This window comes from Trachemys scripta, chromosome 11 (genome assembly GCF_013100865.1).
Source record: "Trachemys scripta elegans isolate TJP31775 chromosome 11, CAS_Tse_1.0, whole genome shotgun sequence".
NCBI classification, from domain to species: Eukaryota; Metazoa; Chordata; order Testudines; family Emydidae; genus Trachemys; species Trachemys scripta.
In genome coordinates this window covers 3,068,022-3,086,238 of record NC_048308.1, presented here as the reverse complement: position 1 = coordinate 3,086,238, position 18,217 = coordinate 3,068,022, and the positions used below count along the sequence as shown (strand labels likewise).

The window sequence follows — 18,217 nt, the reverse complement described above, 5'->3', positions numbered from 1 at the left end:
GGAGAATATATCAATTTTAATGGTGTTGGTTGTCAACTTCGTTGTTCTCTGCTGAAGCAGATAAGAGAACAATATGGTGTGACATTCAGGAAAGCACATTCAAAGCCGTCTTCAAAATCACATTTCCAAATACACCGTGCTCCAGTGTGGGAAGAAATACTGATGATTGCACTGAGAGCTTTACATCTTCAGATCACTTCTCAAACATTAACTCTTTCACCTTCACACACACCCCGCCCCCGGAGAAGCAGGTAATTACATTTTACATTATTGTTGGTGTTTGCACTGTACTAAAAATAACAACAATGGGAGTACATGCAGCTTTACAGACAAATAAAGAGACAGGACCCCACGCCGAGGATCCTGCAATGTAAATTACATTTTATATGGTGACGGTTGCTGATAAAGATGGCGGGGTGGGAGGGGGAGTGACAGGACAAAGGTCACAGCAGAGATGAGCTTGATGTTCTGAATACAGCTTGTTCCTTCCTTCCTGTACTGGGAGGATATGCTAGGCATAGTGGTAGCTGCTTCTGGGAGAAGGAACTAAAGGGAGCGTTAAGGCAAGCTGCGGTGGCAGAATGGATGCCATGAATGCTAGGTGCCTGGAGAACGAGCTGATTTATGCGGAGACGTGACCAAATGTAGCTGCGCCTGCTTCCTGCAAGCTACGTGGAGGCCTCAGAGCCAGACTTGGCAGTAGCAGAAATCGGCGCGGTGTGTACGGCACACATCAGGTGTAAGCTGAGCGGGAGACAGGCGAAGTGGGGAGATGTGCTGATTCAGCATTCAGGGGGTGTGCAAGACAACTTACACACTGAGGGTCTGGAATTAGGAGGAAAAACAATTGTGCCACCCCTAACCCCCCTCCCCCCCCCATACTGGACACAGCTGCTGGTAGGTGTCCTAAGGTAGCAAGCCGGCATGTATTCCTCTTTGAGTCGGGCATTGGCCCACTTTGCTTGGGTCCGGAAGCCCCTGGCACCAAAACCCAATTACACACTGAGGAGTTTTGTAACCATTTATATAAAAGCATATTAGGCAAGGGAATGGGTACAGAACAACGGGCTGAAAGGGGATGGGGGACTTAAGGGATTTCAACAACTGTGAAACAATAGCACAAGCCCTTCCCCCACAGCTGGAGGTCCCCAAAACCTTCCTCCTCCCTCCCCCTCGGCTTCTGCCCCCCAACCTCTACTACCATCAGTGATGCACACAGAGTTGAGATGCACTAGCCTGGTGAAAGACGTTGCACCTCTGGTGGCTGCTCAGTCTGGATTTCTGGCCTGGTGAGCGGTGGCGGATTTAGAGTTAGTGGGGCCCTGTGCGCAGCTTCGTTTTTGCCCCTTCCCGCCACCCCCGGGACCCTGCCAAGAAAAATAACATTCTCTGATCTCCCTCCCATTGTTCATTCTTTTTTTCTTTCTCCTCCTCCTATATTATAAGTAATGGGAAGTAAATGAAAATACAGTGAGGTACTTTGATTGGGGCAGGGGGTAGGGGTGCAGGGGGTGGGCTCTGGGAGGAAGTTTGGATGCGGGCTTTGGGCTGGGGCAGGGGGTTGGGGTGCGAGAGGGGGCCAGAGAGTCTCTGCATGTCGCTGCCCGCAGGCGCTGCTCCCATTGGCCACCGTTCCCGGTCAGTGGGAACTGCGGAGTCAGCACTCAGGGCAGGGGCAGCGCGTGGAGACGTGCACCCCCCACACACATACACACACACACACCCGGGGGCAGCAGGGACATGCTTCCGGGAGCGAAGCGGCGCAGAGGGAGGGAAGCAGAGCGGGCAGGGAGCCACCTTAGCTCTGCTGCGTTGCTGCTGGCCCGTCTCTACGCGCCCCTTGGGGACAGGAGGGCAGTGGGTCTCTGCGCACGGAGCCGCCTCCCTCCAGCCCCTCCCCCACGGGTCCCTCTCAACCATTTATCCTTCATTAGTATCTGAGCACCTTCCATGTAAAATCAATAGCAATAGCAATGTCCCTAATGGACTTCATGGAGTCTCTGGTATTTTCAGGGGCCATAGGCTGCTTGCAGTAGGCTTTTGTGGTAAGAACTGGAGGGTAAACGGGCCTATCCGTGTTAGGAGTGTCATTCTTACCGTGAAAAGGCTTTTGCAAAGGAGGAAGGCTTTGCAGCATTTCCTGAAGACAGGCAGAGTCTGGATTCGCCTGTTCTCCTGTGGAAGTTTGTTCCCCAGATCCCCTTGACCGAGAATGACTTAAAGGCTCCTGGGACTTTTGTTGCTGATGATCATGCTTTGCTCTTCCCCAGATGCCATGGGGCTGGGACTACTCCAGATCTTCCAACCTAGGAGAACTGAAGCTTTTGCTTGAAGAATCTGTCATGATCCGCCGCTTGAAATCAGATGTGCTCTCCCAGCTTCCAGCAAAGCAGCGCAAAATGGTAGTGGTGGCTCCTGAAGGCATGAATGCAAAGACCAAGGCTGAGCTGGCCGCCACTGCAAAGGAGATGGCCAAAGGATACAGAAGTGTGAGTCAGAAACTGTTAACATGATGGACTGTTGGTATTTCAGGTGCTCACTTAAAAAAAAAAAAAAAATCAGTGGAGAGCAATTCCCAGATTCTTAGATCAGCATCGAAATGTACAGCAGACGTTATCAAGGGAACTGTTTTTAATGGTTCTCTTGGGTATCCAAGAATGCACAACATCAATAATCATAACAGGTCAGCTTTCTCTTTCTTTAGTTTCAGCCGTTTCATCTTCTTGTCATGCTGCATATCACTCTTTCATTTCCCCTGTCATTCGCCTTTTATCTCCTCTTCACTCTATTTACTATCTTTCACGCCTCTGTATTTACTCTCCTGTCTTGCATCATAAGTCCCACTTACCTTACAAATGTAACCGGCAGGGTTGCGAATCTGAGTTGTGGCCAACTATTTTTGTGCCTCTGTGGACAGAAAATGCAGATTACAACCGTGTTAGAGACCTGTGCTGTTTATTTTATAGACTTCCCTATGGTGCTTATCATCTTCGTATCTAAGCTTCTGACAAACTTCAGTTTACCCTCACCACGTCTCTGCTGCTCTTCCCATTTTACAGATGGGACTCTGAGGGCACGTCTTCACTACCCGCCGAATCGGCGGGTAGCAATCGATCTATTGGGGATCAACTTATTGCGTCTAGTGAAGACGCAACAAAATCGATCCCCGATGGCTCTTCCGTCGACTCCGGAAATCCACCGCAGTAAGAGGTGGAAGCAGAGTTGACGGCAGCATGGCAGCGGTCAACTCGCCGCCGTCCTCACAGCCAGGTAAGTCGACCTAAAATGCGCAACTTCAGCTACGCTATTCACGTAGCTGAAGTGGCGTATCTTAGGTCGACCCCCCCTGTAGTGTAGACTTAGCCTGAGGCCTAGAGAGAGTCGTGTTATGTCTACACTGGAGCTGGAGGGGTAACTTACCTGTGCTAGCTCTGATCAACCTCCTGCACTAACAGTAGCAGCACTGTGAGCAGCGGGATGGGCTAGCCATCCTGGGTATGTAGCTAGGGTTTCTACTGGGACCGTACTCTGGCAGCTAGTCTGTACCATTGCTTGTGCTGCAGCAACCCTGCCGCCATCGATCAAAACTAGTTACTCGAAATTACACCTTCAGCTCTGCCGTAGATGTACCTGAAATGACTTGCTCAAGGTCACACAGAAAGTCTGTGGCAGAGCAGGGGTCTCGCAAGTACTCTAATCACTGGACCCAGCTGGTAGAGAGATCTGTCTAAAACTTGGTTCTCTATTATGGTTATAACACGTTTTTCTGTCCGCACCAGTAAGAAAAAAAGCAAATTATGACATGATTTGGCCGCAACAGTGCTTAAATATGGCTATGCTTGTAGTGCAGACAAAGCCCTCTACACACAGCATCTCTTGGGGGGGTGGGAATGAAAAATACAATTCACGTGAGAGTATTCCTTCAGTTTTCCAAACTTTAAATTTCTGCTGGGGGCAAATCTACTTCTCCCCACTCTTGGGTGGTCCCCAGTCAGCGTAGAACTGGTGCAGTGCCACTGGGGTAGGTGGCAGGGGCAGAATTTTGGTAGCACATGGTGAAAGATTTCCCCATCCGTGTAGTATGTTTTGTAAATACCAGTGTTTAGGGAGAGTCTGCTTTTCCCCAGCACAATGCCCAATGCCAGCTGCAGATATGCTGGAGCGGCTGGCACCCAGGAGGGAAGGCAGATTTGAAACTGACATTCAGGTTTTTTCTCCCTCTTCACAGAAACAACAGGAGAAGGAAGCTCTATTCCTCTTCTATAACAGAACCGCGGAAGCCAAAATCCGTTCAGTCATGTAAGTTGTGTGACAGTCATAGGATCAGAAGGGACCTCAAGAGGTCTTCTAGTCCAGTCCCCTGCGCTCAAGACAGGACTAAGTATTATCTAGACCATCCCTGACAGGTGTTTGTCCAACCTGCTCTTAAAAATCTCCAATGATGGAGATTCCACAACCTCCCTAGGCAATTTATTCCAGTGCTTAACCACCCTGACAGTTAGGAAGTTTTTCCTAATGTCCAACCTAAACCGCCTTTGCTGAAATTTAAGACCATTGCTTCTTGTCCTATCCTCAGAGGTTAATCCAGTGCCTCATTCTGATCTATCAAAATGTATTTGACTAATGAGAAGAGAGAAAGTGAGCCTTTGGGATAAGATTCCAGCAAAATCAAGTGCAGCTAACCAAATTAATTACAACACACAACATTCTCTTCTTCCAAGGGCTCTATACCTGCCCAGTCTTCTGATTTAATTCCAGATGGGCCCAAATTGGGATCCTAGAATCATAGAATATCAGGATTGGAAGGGACCTCAGGAGGTATCTAGTCCAACCCCCTGCTCAAAGCAGGACCAACCCCCAACTAAATCATCCCAGCCAGGGCTTTGTCAAGCCTGACCTTAAAAACCTCTAAGGAAGGAGATTCCACCAGCTCCCTAGGTAACCCATTCCAGTGCTTCACCACCCTCCTAGTGAAAAAGTTTTCCCTAATATCCAACTTAAACCTCCCCCACTGCAATTTGAGACCATTACTCCTTGTTCTGTCATCTGGTACCACTGAGAACAGTCTAGATCCATCCTCTTTGGAGCCCCCTTTCAGGTAGTTGAAAGCAGCTCAAATCCCCCCACCCCTTCTCTTCCGCAGACTAAATAATCCCAGTTCCCTCAGCCTCTCCTCATAAGTCATGTGCTCCAGCCCCCTAATCATTTTTGTTGCCCTCCTCTGGACTCTTTCCAATTTTTCCACATGCTTCTTGTAGTGTGGGGCCCAAAACTGGACACAGTACTCCAGATGAGGCCTCACCAATGTCGAATAGAGGGGAATGATCACGTCCCTCGATCTATTGGCAATGCTCCTACGTATACAGCCCAAAATGCCATTAGCCTTCTTGGCAACAAGGGCACACTGTTGACTCATATCCAGCTTCTCGTCCACTGTAACCCCTACGTCCTTTTCTGCAGAACTGCTGCCTAGCCACTCGGTCCCTAGTCTGTAGCAGTGCATGGGATTCTTTTGTCCTAAGTGCAGGACTCTGCACTTGTCCTTGTTGAACCTCATCAGATTTTTTTTGGCCCAATCCTCTTAATTTGTCTAGGTCCTTCTGTATCCTATCCCTACCCTCCAGCATATCTACCACTCCTCCCAGTTTAGTGTCATCTGCAAACTTGCTGAGGGTGCAGTCCACGCCATCCTCCAGATCATTAATGAAGATATTGAACAAAACCGGCCCCAGGACCGATCCTTGGGGCACTCTGCTTGAAACCGGCTGCCAACTAGACATGGAGCCATTGATCACTACCCGTTGAGCCCGACGATCTAGCCAGCTTTCTATCCACCTTATAGTCCATTCATCCAGCCCATACTTTTTTAACTTGCTGGCAAGAATACTGTGGGAGACCATATCAAAAGCTTTGCTAAAGTCCAGGAATAACACGTTCACTGCTTTCCCCTCATCCACACAGCCAGTTATCTCATCATAGAAGGCAGTTAGGTTAGTCAGGCATGACTTGCCCTTGGTGAATCCATGCTGATTTTCCTGATCACTTTCCTCTCCCCTAAGTGCTTCAGAATTGATTCCATGAGGACCTGCTCCATGATTTTTCCAGGGACTGGACTGGTCTATAGTTCCCCGGATCCCCCTTCTTCCCTTTTTTAAAGATGGGCACTACATTGCCCTTTTCCCAGTCATCCGAAACCTCCCCTGATCGCCATGAGTTTTCAAAGATAATGGCCAATGGCTCTGCAATCACATCCGGGATGTTTAGTTCCCTATCTAAAGCTACCCAGTGTTTGGGGTTAAGATCAAGTCCTCTGGTTCGGGCACTTCTTTAGTTTAAAAGGAACAAATCAATGCAATCATCAGTGTCAAGAGAATTTTAAAAAACTAACACTGCAGCCTTGCTGCAGAAAGCATTGAGCCAACCTATTTGTCAACCAAATTTAGTCTTTAGTTTTATAGGGCTCACTAGAGGTGCCATGTTGACAGCCCTGAAGGTCTCGAATGTTCCACAGAGCCCATGTGGGATCATGGTAACAATGTACGCTTCCCCCAGGAATGGACTTTTAACTCTTTCCTCTGGAGAGGTAATCCCTTCGAGTTGGGCTGGAGGCCCTTTCATCCCTAGCTTTTTTTGCTCTCAACAGATCAGATAGGATGTTGGTTTTGTTTGTTTTTTATGGGGACATGTATAATTTGCCACTGATTTTTATTTCTCATAGCCAATTGACCGGCTATCCTATTGGAATGACCAGAGTCATGTGTACTGCATGACTTCACAGCCACAGAATTTGCTGCAGAATCCAGAATTGCCGCCCAGAGGCTCTGCTTTTGTTTTTAAAAAAGTGTTTGTTTCTTTTATGTTGGCGAAGAAAACCACGTGAACTGAATATACAACCATACAGTGTTGTTTCCCTGCGTCTGCAGAGGTCTGAAAAAATAGCACTGAGAGGTGGGAACTGCCCCATTCATCTTTAGGCAGTGCCACCTATGAAATCGTAAAGATTAAAATTTAAATGCTAGCCGTTTGAATTGCTGGTTTAGCAGAGCCACCTAGCTAATATTCAGAAGTAGCTCAAGCTAATGTCCTTATCCTACCATCTCAGTATGCCTCCCACAACATCTCAGGTGCCAAAATGTCCAACTTCCCCCCGACAACTTCTCCAGTGCAGCAGTGTATTGTCCATTCAAAAATCTGTTGCATGTTAAACTGAAAATGTCAGGACAGCATATAAAATAAACATGAGTTGAATATCATACCACAGGGGTCATTCAGCTGATCGTATTATTCATTTTCAGCTTCATTTCAGTGTAAACCTTCTCTTGAATTAAATTAAACTAAAATAGAATTTCCTATAGATTCACCAGAATGTCACAGAATTCAGCAACTTGGCTGCAGAATTTAAGTCCATCTTGCCACGGAGTCATTTGGTTTTTTTCAGTCATAGCTGGCCTGGGCTGTGTTGAAAATAGTGACTTGGTGAAATACTTCATAGTCCTGATTTTAGCACCAATTCGTTGAGCCATCTGTCCTCATTAGAAGCTGAAATTTGATTTACCCGTTCCCAACAATTTGTAAACCACTTACAATCGCTTGTTACATAGGAAACTTATTGCATGTCTTAGTGGATTGGAAAATAAGTTTCAAGATGTCCTGATAAATTTGTTCTTCAGAGAAGTTTCCTTTTTAGAGTGACAACAGCGTTAAATAAATGTATTATGGGTAATTGCCTTCTGGATAACATAATGTGTTCCACAAGATGCCTAGAGTTAGAAATACAAATGAATGAATGAATGGGATAGACAGATAAATGGAAATGACTTTAAGTTGGGCCACTCTGTTTCATCAAGTGTGACTCAGTGACATACAAATACAAATAGATACATTTGTCATTCAGTGGCCAGGAGTCCAGAAAAATGAGTGATGTGTCCCTAGATCTTTTTTTATATGTGGATATTAATTATTGAAATGCTGGTTTTTGCTGGCTAGCTTCCTGATTTCCGCCTATAGATCAACAATATCGCTTAGGATTTGAGGGTGATGTGTGCATGGGACAACAAAGACATCAATAATATAACTTGGATTATTTGTTTTTAATACAGAGAATACATCCTGGAATTACTGGAAAGCGGGAGAGACAAATTCCTGGTGTTTGCTCATCACAAGATAGTACTGAATGCAATCAGCAAAGCGCTGGAGAACAAAGTAAGTTCTTAAATCGGGTTCCTATTAATTTTATTATTGAGCCAACTTCAAAGCTCTGGAGAGTTCTGGCAGGTCACCTACTTTATGAAAGTTAGTGACGCGCACAATTCTCTAATTGAGATATCTCTAATGTGCCCCCTGGCCACGATAACTGAGTCTCCAGAATGAGACTGCCCGGTGGGATGTACATTTTGTGTATGTGAGGGCTATTGCTGCAGATGTTTCTTGGTGTTCACCACCACCTGGAGGGATGCGTGTACAGTGCTTTGAGAAGTGCTGTTTCAGTACCATACGTTGCCATTGCTGCTTTTCGTGCCTCTTCGGAGAAGGTGGGGAGAAGGCAGCGACAAACCCACCCCAGCTATATCTGCATGCCCTTTGTTTCTTGGGTCCATGTTGCTCTGATTTTTGTGCCTGGCTATTGCATGGAGGCTTGTGTCTACTTACTAACTGCATAGTGATCTTTCTCCTGTGTCTAGTGATGAGTGGAGGTCAAGTTTCTATGCCCGTTTCATCTGATCTATCAGGTTTTGAAAGCTCATGTGGTGGCTGTGAGACCTGGTAGTGGTAGATGGGAGGTGGTTTTGCACATTTCTCACTTAGAAATCTCTGAGGGAAGTACTGGGCAATTGCTCATCATCCCTGACATTTATCAGGTACCCATCCTATCACCGCTCCTCTTCGGTGAGGAGACCATTGGAAAATTGTTAGCTTTGCAGCTGCAGAATCAGTATGTGGGCAATACTTCGCTCTGCACTGAGCCTTTTCATCTGCGTCTCCTTTTCACTGACCCGGACTCTGCAGTCTCACCTTCCCAGTGTCTAAGCATGATAGTGACCTGGATGAAGGGTATCGGAGGAGATGGTGGCTGGTGATGCTGGTTCCTATTGTGTGTTTATGCCCAAATCTAATAGCAGCATTAGAAAACGCTGAAATAAAATTTAGTATTTTTTTACCCTGCCAATATATTTAAAATAAAATGTTATGGAGTAGTTCAGTGGATTTTGGTGGTGGGGAAATCCTCTAAAACTTGGGGAAATAAAGACATGCTAATGATCTTTCTCCACGCCCTCCTCACAGCATGTTGGATATATTCGCATTGATGGCTCCACATCTTCAGCTGAGCGTCAGTCTCTGTGCCAGAAGTTCCAGTTCTCCGAGAAGCACTCTGTGGCTGTCTTATCCCTTACTGCTGCCAACACGGGGCTGACCCTCTCTTCTGCCGACTTGGTGGTGTTTGCAGAGTTGTTCTGGAACCCCGGCGTAAGGAACCTACGTTACTACCATAACTTAAAGCAGTGTGCGCCAGTGGAGAGAGCACAGTACTGGGACTCCAGAGACCTGGGTTCTATTCCTAGCTCTGCCACTGACCTGATGGGTAACCTTGGGAAAGTCACTTCCCCCCTCGGTGCCTCAGTTTTCCCATCTATAAAATGGGACTAATGATGCTAACCTCCGCTGTAAAGTGCTTTGGGAGCTACTGAAAAAAGTGCTATATAAGAGCTAGGTGGTGTTACTATTCTTATTACCGTACTGATCAATCATATTGCCAAAAAAGGGGACTGTTTGTAGTGTTGCGGGGTGGAAATGGAATAGTGTTATGGTGGTCCTTTGGAGGTGCGGGAGCATCATCCAGGATTTCTCTGTTTCCTTCCTCACTACTCTTTTACACTCCCAGTCCCCCCCAAAACCTTTAAATTGCTGCAACCCCAGCTGACCGGACTGGCAGGGAGGGGTCACGTGGGAAGGTCACCTGCCTCTCCTTTAGCTAGTGCCCCCCTTTGTGTCCCTCCCATGAGTCACCTATGCATACTGGTAAGAGTTAAAATCTCCTTGAACCACTGGATTGGTGACTCATGAGGTGGCAGTATTCTCTGTCAGTACTGAACCAGAGTTCCAGCACTGCGTTGGAAGGGAACAGGCAGGCCTGCAAGTGCTGTCTTTCATTTTCAACGTAAAATAAAGGGCCTGACTGCTTGTCATTCGAAATCCAAGTGTCCCGCCTTCAAGAGGGCGGGGGACTAAGCCTGGATCCCTGCCCAGATTCCATCCTGCCTGCCTACTATACACCAGCCATTTGAGTTGGATAATAATAATACCTCATTCTCATAGCACTCTTCACCAGGTGGATCTCGATGCACTTTACAAAGGAGGTCGTCAGTATCATTAGCCCTATATGCAAATGGGGAAACTCCAGCACGGAGAAGCGAAGTGGCTAGCCCAGTATCACCCAGCAGGCCAGTTTCCAAGCTGGGAGCTAGAATCCAGGTCTCCTGAATCCCAGTCAGTGCTCTATCCACTGGGCCACACCACGTCTCATTCTACTTCACTTCTTGCTCTAAACTGCAGAGTAGCACAGCTGTGCACCATTAAGCAGCTGATGCATTCCTCCCCTAAGGCAGCGGCATTTCAGTAAATGATCTTTATATATACAAATTGTGGAGCTGTTTGAGGGCCCTCTGAATACGGTGTGCCATTTGAATTATCCGTTACCGGCAGGACTGGAATTCCAACAGCCCCCGTATGCCTCGGAAAAATGATATGAGTATTTGTTTTTTCACAGTGTCAATTGCAAATCCCGCACACACTTCTGGTGATGCAGGAAACGGAGTATTTTAGCAGAGAAGCTTTCTCTAGGGAATTCTTTTAGCAGCTGGTTGTTTAGAGGACATCAGAGGAAAATGTCTGAGAGGAAGGTAGATCTTTGGGGTTCGGGTGCTGGCCAGGGACTAGGACCTGAACTCGGATCTCTGCTCTGCCACAGGTTTCCTGGGTGACCTGGGGCAAGTTGATTCATCTCTCTCTGCCTCAGTTCCTCATGTGTAAAAGGGGGAAATACCCCTTCCATCCTCCCATCCATTGTGCAGCTTGGCTGTTTAGGTTATAAATTCTGGGCGGGCAGGGTTATGCCTGCTACGCCCTGATCTCAGCTGGGGACTCTTGCTGTTAATAGGGTACAAATTGGAGTAGTTAAGCATCGGGAAAAATAGGTCTCTATTTCCTGGGGCTGGTTTTGTAAATTCTTGTGTGTTACACTGTTTCATTGTGCTTTCTCTGTTTATTTAAATACAGGTTTTGATCCAAGCAGAAGATCGGGCACATCGAATTGGACAAACCAGTTCTGTTAACATTCATTACCTGGTGGCTAAAGGCACAGCAGATGACTACTTATGGTAAGGAGTGGAAAGGACTTCGCCTTACCTCTTCATCTATCTCTTTGGGACTTGTGTGACTTGGGATATGATACTTAACCTCTCTGTGCTTGATTCCTCCTCTGTACGATAGGGGTGGCAGTAACATGCTCTCACGGCACTGAGAAGAATGATATTTGCCTTTTGGGGTGGGGCTTTCTAGAAGGGCAAAGTCTTGTTAACAGTCTGGCCTTGTAACTGAAGGTGACAAGCCAGTAAAATAGACCTATTTATCAGGCAAAGAGTGGTTGTTGAGATGTTTGAGAGGGCCTAATGTATCTAAACGTTGACAGGCTGGGAATAGGGAGAGGAAGTTTGGCTGCTTGGTTGCAACACGGAATATTACAGGCTCCAAGTGCCTCCTGAGAGGTGAAGTTAGCAAGGACTTAGGGTGTTCAGCAGAGATAAGACCCATACAACTCTCTGGGTCGTGAGTTCTTGGGCTCTGCTGCCTCTCATGTTGCTCTTCAGCAAAGCTGTCTGACAGCTCGCGAAGGGACATTGACGTGCCCCAGTGGGAACTCAATCCATCCTTCTTTGGCTTGCGGGAAGGTTGGTGGGATGCAGGGCTGTGGGAGTATAATGTGATGGGGAGGGATCTAGGAAATCCTCTGTGCTGTGAGGGAAGGGACCTGCAATCGATGAAGGAAAATGATTCACCAGATGGTACTTTGAAGGTCCGAAATTATCTCTTTCCATTACCTCATCTGAAAGAGCAAATGAGCTGAAGTGAACTTATACAGTTCCCAGAATATCATGATTGCAAATAATTAGGGCCTTGCATCAGGAGAAACTGGAAACTGACACGTCGCCCACATATAAAGGAAAGCTAATGACAGTAATTTTGCTTTTTATTTGTAAAATGCGGTCCATGCAACTGCTCGTGCTTGACTGAAAGGAAATATGCTTTTCAGAAGAGGACATACTTATCCTTTCATCCTCCCTCCCGTCCATGCCAGCTCCAGGAGAGATGAGGGCATTTTATTAATGAAGGGTCATTAATTGTGCTCGGTGAGGTTCACGTCTTCATAGCTTCTTGTCAGGTGTTGCAAATCCCAGGAATTGGAGATGGGAATGGAACCTGTCGCTCCCAGTACCGCCCTGTGGAACCACTTTCCCACCTTGAATTTTACACCTTCCAAATATGTGTAGACTCCAATCACAGCCTCTTATTTGTCAGCTAATTACAGTGCACACCTTTAGCTCTCAACCTTTACATCCAGATCATCCATTTAGCCTCTCTAATCCTTTCGACTGGTTTTTTTCTGAATGCCTCTGTTCAGTATCTCTGGTCCTGAGGTACCCAAAGCTTAAGACAGCATTCTAGGTGTGTGCATACAAACAGAAGGCAACATAGTGAAATTGACTTTGGTTACTAGAACTGGCTCTGCTAGCATGGGATCTGTCCTAAGGTGAAAGGGCTGGTGCATGTCAATACTCCGAAGACGGTGGTTTTTCATTGGCCCGTGTAAATGACACCACAAAACCAATGATGTACCTGAGATACATCAATGATGTTTTCATCCTCTGGACAGATGACCTAAACTCTCTCATATTTCCATCACAAGTTCAACCACCACCATCCATTGTGACCTTCCCCTGGTGTTATCTGGACCAGTGATCTGCTAGGTCACTCCAGTCCTCGACTCTGGGAGCCAGCCTTACCCTGCTCTGCTGTGAGAACCCCACTCCCATGCTGTTCACGCACAGCCTCTAGCATGTAAGCTGCTCCCAGTTGAGTGAGTGAGCGCTTTTGGCCAGCTGCTGCTTGGATTGTGCAACCGAATGACACTAGCCAATATCTCCAGTCCCAGACACAACCCTGGGAACCTCCGTCTTGCAGTGCCCAGTTATGCCCACTGGACGCTGCAAGCTTATGAGAGTTCATCAATTTAACAAAGAAATTGGCATGTACCAGGCTTCTTATCCCAAGGGGAGTCTCTGACATGCTTCAAACCAAACGCACTGCTTCAGGTAGAGTAAACAAACAGATTTATTAACTACAAAGAGAGATTTTAAGTCAAAGCACAACAAGTCAGATTTGGTCAAATGAAATAAAAGCAAAACGCATTCTAAGCTGATCTTAACACTTTCAGTGCCCCTATAAACTTAGATGCTTCTCACCACAGGCTGCCTGGTTGCCCTTGCCAGGCTGTCCCCTTTGATCAGCGCTTCAGTCACTTGGACCTAGTCTTCACTTACCGGCTGGTCCGGCGGCACGCCATCGATGTTCTGGGATCGATCCCAGAAGTGCTCACAGTCGGCGCCGGTACTCCAGCTCGCCGAGAGGAGTACGCGGCATCGACGGGGGGAGACTTCCGGCCGCGTCTGGACCGCGGTAAGTCCGGAGTAAGGTACTTCGAATTCAGCTACGTTATTAACGTAGCTGAATTTGCGTACCTTAGTCCGAAGTCCGGACTAAGTGTGGACCAGCCCTTGGTGTGATGTCTGTAGATGGAGGTGGAAGAGAGAGGAAGAGCATGGCAAACGTTTCTACCTTTATCATGTTCTTTCTTCCCTCTTGGCTTTGCCCCCCCCCCCCCACCTTTCAGGGTCAGGTGCGCATTACCTCATCACAATCCCAAACTAACCAAGGGAAGGGGGGTGACTCACTCAAGAGTCAAACAGATCCGTTGTTGCTGTCTAGGCCAGTGTCCTTTGTTCCTGTGAGGCTGGGCTGGGTTTGTCCCATACATGCCCTGATGAGGTGTGAACTGCCCCTCTGTTCCTGGAGAGTTTTGCCTGGGCTTGTTTTAAGCCATGAGGACACATTTTCAGCCTCATAACTTAGAGAATTTTTTCACTTCAAGGTCCCAGAAGCAAGGACAAGGTTTTCATCTCGAGGCCAAAAGACCAAAAACATCAAGACGCTTGATCACGGCCTTGGATAGACGAAGAGCTCGGAGAGCTATATACATGAAATTACAACCTATAACATTAGCATAACAACAATTCCTATAACATCACCACAACAACAATGCCCAGTGCATCATGAGCCTTCCAAAGACACCCGACATCACAAACTTTGCACTGGATCCCACACAATCCTTTTATAAGGATGAACATGGGGGTGCAAGGTGTTCCCCCGAGGCACAGAGCACCACCCATCCATCAAACTCTCTCTAGAACATTCCCACATCAGCATCAATTTCCTGAACACCAGGATCAGCTTCAACAATGGAACCCTACAGACAACTAGATACAAGAAACCCACAGAACCAGTAATAACCACCCCCAGTATACCAAGAAATCGGTGGCCACAGAATTTGCTCCAAGGAGAAAGTCTGAGATGCACACCTTTACATGCTTACAATCGCCTTTACCAAGCAAGGATACTCCACCAGAAAAGTAGATCACATCATGGAATGGGCCACTCAAAACATTCAAAAAGAACCTGCTTCAGTATGGAGGGTGGGAACCCTCCAACTGTACACCCCTCGGTGTCACCTACCACCCCACACTGGAACCCATACAAGGCATCATTAAACAATTACAACTCATCCTCAATGGGGACCACATCCTGAAGCAAGCTCTCTCCCCACAGATCAGGACACGCCAACTCATAATGGCAACAGCACCTGCCATAACAACAGATGCAAAACCTGCAGACATATCTCCACTGCTACAATGATAGACACCCGCGACACACACCTGTCACGGAGTGTGGGGGAGTCAGGGCCCTGCACCCCCCACTTCCTGCAATTCACCATGACTCTCAGCCAGACAGTAAAGCAGAAGGGTTATTAGATGATAGGAACACAGTCTAAAACAGAACTTGTAGATACAGAAAACAGGACCCCTCACTCAGGTCCATCTTGCGGGGTAGGGAGGCCAGATCCCGGTTCTGGGCCTCCCTCCATTTCCCCAGCCAGCTCCAAACTGACACTCCCTCCAGCCCCTCCTGTGGCCTTTGTCTCTTTCCCCAGGCCAGGAGGCCACCTGATCTCTTTGTTCTCCAACATCTTCAGTTGGCACCTTGCAGGGGAGGGGCCCAGGCCATCAGTTGCCAGGAGACAGGGTATTCTCTGTGCAGACCGTATCACCCCTGCCCTCTAGGGCTCTGCAACAATCACACACCCTTATTCCACCACCTAGATACGTAAGAAAGACATAGGGGAAACTGAGGCAGCCACACAGTATTCAGAGAAAACATTAAGAACATTCCCACTTCATCACAACACCTTTCAAGCTCCAGGGGTCCTACACATGCCTATCACAACATGTTGTGTACTCCATCTAGCGCACAAAATGCCCCAATAGCAACTATGTGAGTGAAACCAGACAATCCCTGTGCTCTCAAATGAATTTGCACAGGAAAATGATAAAAGGCAAAAACGCCATATCACCCCGGGGCAAGCACTTTTCTTCACAAGACGATCACTCCATATCAGACCTCTCAGTCCTCATCCTTAAAGGAAACCTGCACAACACCTTCAAAGGACAAGCCTGGGAGCTTAAATTGATAATTCTGCTATACACCAAAAATCACAGACTTAATAAAGACACTGGATTTATGGCTCATACAACAGTCTGCAACCCACTAACTCGCGCAGAGGTGTTAACTGCCCACTTCACCTTGGAAACGGTCTCTTGCAACATGGGTTAACTCCCTTGTATTTAGCTGTGACACTCAGAAGAATGTAAGCTCGAAAGCTTGTCTCTTTCACCAGTAAAAGTTGGTCCAATGAAAGAGATTCCCTCACCCACCCTGCCTCTCATGGTAAATGATTCTGTGTTCCTCTGCCTAGAAAGGAGCCTGTGACATCTTAAATGCTACCACTTTCCTTTCTAGCAATATTTGGTGCTTGTTATCTTCCCATAGGCCTATGATTCAAGAGAAGATAAAAGTGCTGGGGGAAGCAGGTCTTTCTGAAGCCAGTTTCTCTGAAACAGCTGAAGCCACTGATTACTTCTACAAGGTAAGTGATGTGAATGTGAGACATTAGCCCGAGTCATTCCTGGGAGGAGTTAAACTGACTTGGGCTTTGTATGTCTCTAGAGTGACATGTTACCAAAAGAGGAGATCTGAGCTCGCGCCAGTCCTGCCTTAAGTGCAGTAGGCTGGGTCATCCACCTTCCTCCCCGAGCCGCGTGGCAGTGGGCCCTCCGCGCAATGATCCCAATCTTGTTGTGTGGAAGGAGCCTCCGGTGCCTCTGCAGCACCATTTTCTAACCCCCTCAGGCCCTGTGGAGGTTTCTCCATATGGTAGGGAACCACATGGGAAAAAGGATGGGGTCAGGGCAGAGGGTGGCAGCCATATTGTCCCCCAACTCTCACTCTGCGAGTTTGTGCTAGCAATGTAAATACAGCTCCAGGCTCTATTACCTTTTCTGCTGAACCCCCATCCCCTGGGAGACCTAGATAGCGTGGCCAGGGAGCACAGGACCTCTGTGTGTGTATTTCACTGGCCTCTTGCAGCTCCCCCAGATCATAAGGATCCGTTGGAGCAACCCCCTTGCCTTCCCTGTGAGGGAATGTCCATGAGGAAATTCTTCTAGAAGTTTCCATGGGAAAAGCTCCCTCTAGTAGCTTCTCCTTGCTCTGCAAGGGGCCACAACATTTTGTGAATCAACCCCTTCCTCTCTCTCCACCTCTGAGAAAACGGTGACGTGTGGCTTCATTGCAGAGGGCACAACGGCAGAGCTGAGTTCAGGCCGAGTCCCTGCCCTTCTCTCACGGGTACCTCTCGCACTGGAATTCCATTCTCCATTGGTCAGGGGAGCCGTGAGGGAAACGGAAGCTGTAAACTAATTAGAAGTGCCGTCTGTTTGGCTTGTTTGTTAATACCCTGTGTGTGCAGAACCTCTCTGCTCTACTTTCACAGCGGGACCCAAAGCAGCAGACCATTTATAGCCTTTTCCAGAGGACCTTCTCTGAGCAGGGAGACGACCTCGATGAAGCTTTGCTCGTGGAGGCGGCTGACGCTTGCCAGGAGTCTGACTCCGGGAGTGCCTCTCGGGATGCAGGAGCGGACACCTGCTCAGCGAGTCCACGTAAGAAACAGCGTCTTGAAGATTATTTTCACAGACAGTAACTAGAAAGGAACGAGACACTTAAAAGATTTTTATTTAAAAAAACAACAACGCGGAATCATTGTATTCTTTGAGTTTCCAAAAATAAAATACATGAATGGGTTTGGGAGAAGATTCAGTGTCTTACTTCTATAGCGTTTTCCCCCAAAGGATGGAAGGACAAGGCAAGGTGCTCATCTGGGTCAGCGAAAGGAGGGCTGGGTGTCAGCAGATCCTGAATTCTAATCCTGTCTTTGCCAATGACTCTCAGTGGCCTTGGGCAAGGCACGTCCCTTCTGGGCCTCAGTTTGCACACCTGTTTTATTTTAAATAACGCTCACCTGTTTACATCACAGGAGTGTCACAAGGATGAACTAGTGAATGGCTACAGACTGCCTTGAACAGGCAGAGTGCCATATAAATGCAAAATATTATCACCCCAAAGAACTTTACACACTGTATACATAGTTCACCACTGACGTGCAGCCACTGCTGAGATGTGAGGGTGGCAGTCTAGCAGCACTCTGGGGCACAGCACGGCAGAAGTGAGAGGAGGAATTTTGACCACTGGGGCAGATCTCCAGATCGGCAACAAGTGCATAGGATCTTTATCATCTGTGCAGAGCAGTCAGGTCCTTGAACCCAGATTTTCAGAATTGCCTGGGCTAACATGCAATGACCATCTATTTGCAATTACCGCAGACAACAGTTAAATCTCACCCTGAAGACCCACATACAATAAATTGCTTAGAACTCGATGGATCAATCTTGGGATGGTGAAGGGCTGATGTGATCCTGCCAAGATTTGAACC

At 47.4% G+C, this 18,217-nt stretch overlaps 1 protein-coding gene across 2 annotated transcripts in view; it reads left to right on the top strand.

The window, feature by feature from the left end:
- The window catches only part of SMARCAL1 (SWI/SNF related, matrix associated, actin dependent regulator of chromatin, subfamily a like 1), a 61,197-nt gene extending 43,638 nt beyond the window's left edge, over positions 1-17,559 (top strand). The window contains exons 11-17 of one of the 2 annotated variants that reach the window (XM_034785579.1): positions 2,271-2,489; positions 4,229-4,299; positions 8,100-8,202; positions 9,283-9,465; positions 11,275-11,375; positions 16,216-16,312; positions 17,219-17,559. In XM_034785579.1, the coding sequence (XP_034641470.1) occupies positions 2,271-2,489; positions 4,229-4,299; positions 8,100-8,202; positions 9,283-9,465; positions 11,275-11,375; positions 16,216-16,312; positions 17,219-17,428 (984 nt within the window). In that variant the 3' untranslated portion in view covers positions 17,429-17,559. The remainder of the gene's footprint in view (positions 1-2,270; positions 2,490-4,228; positions 4,300-8,099; positions 8,203-9,282; positions 9,466-11,274; positions 11,376-16,215; positions 16,313-17,218) is intronic. The other variant, XM_034785580.1, reaches the window with a different exon arrangement.
- The last annotated feature ends 658 nt before the right edge of the window (positions 17,560-18,217 follow it).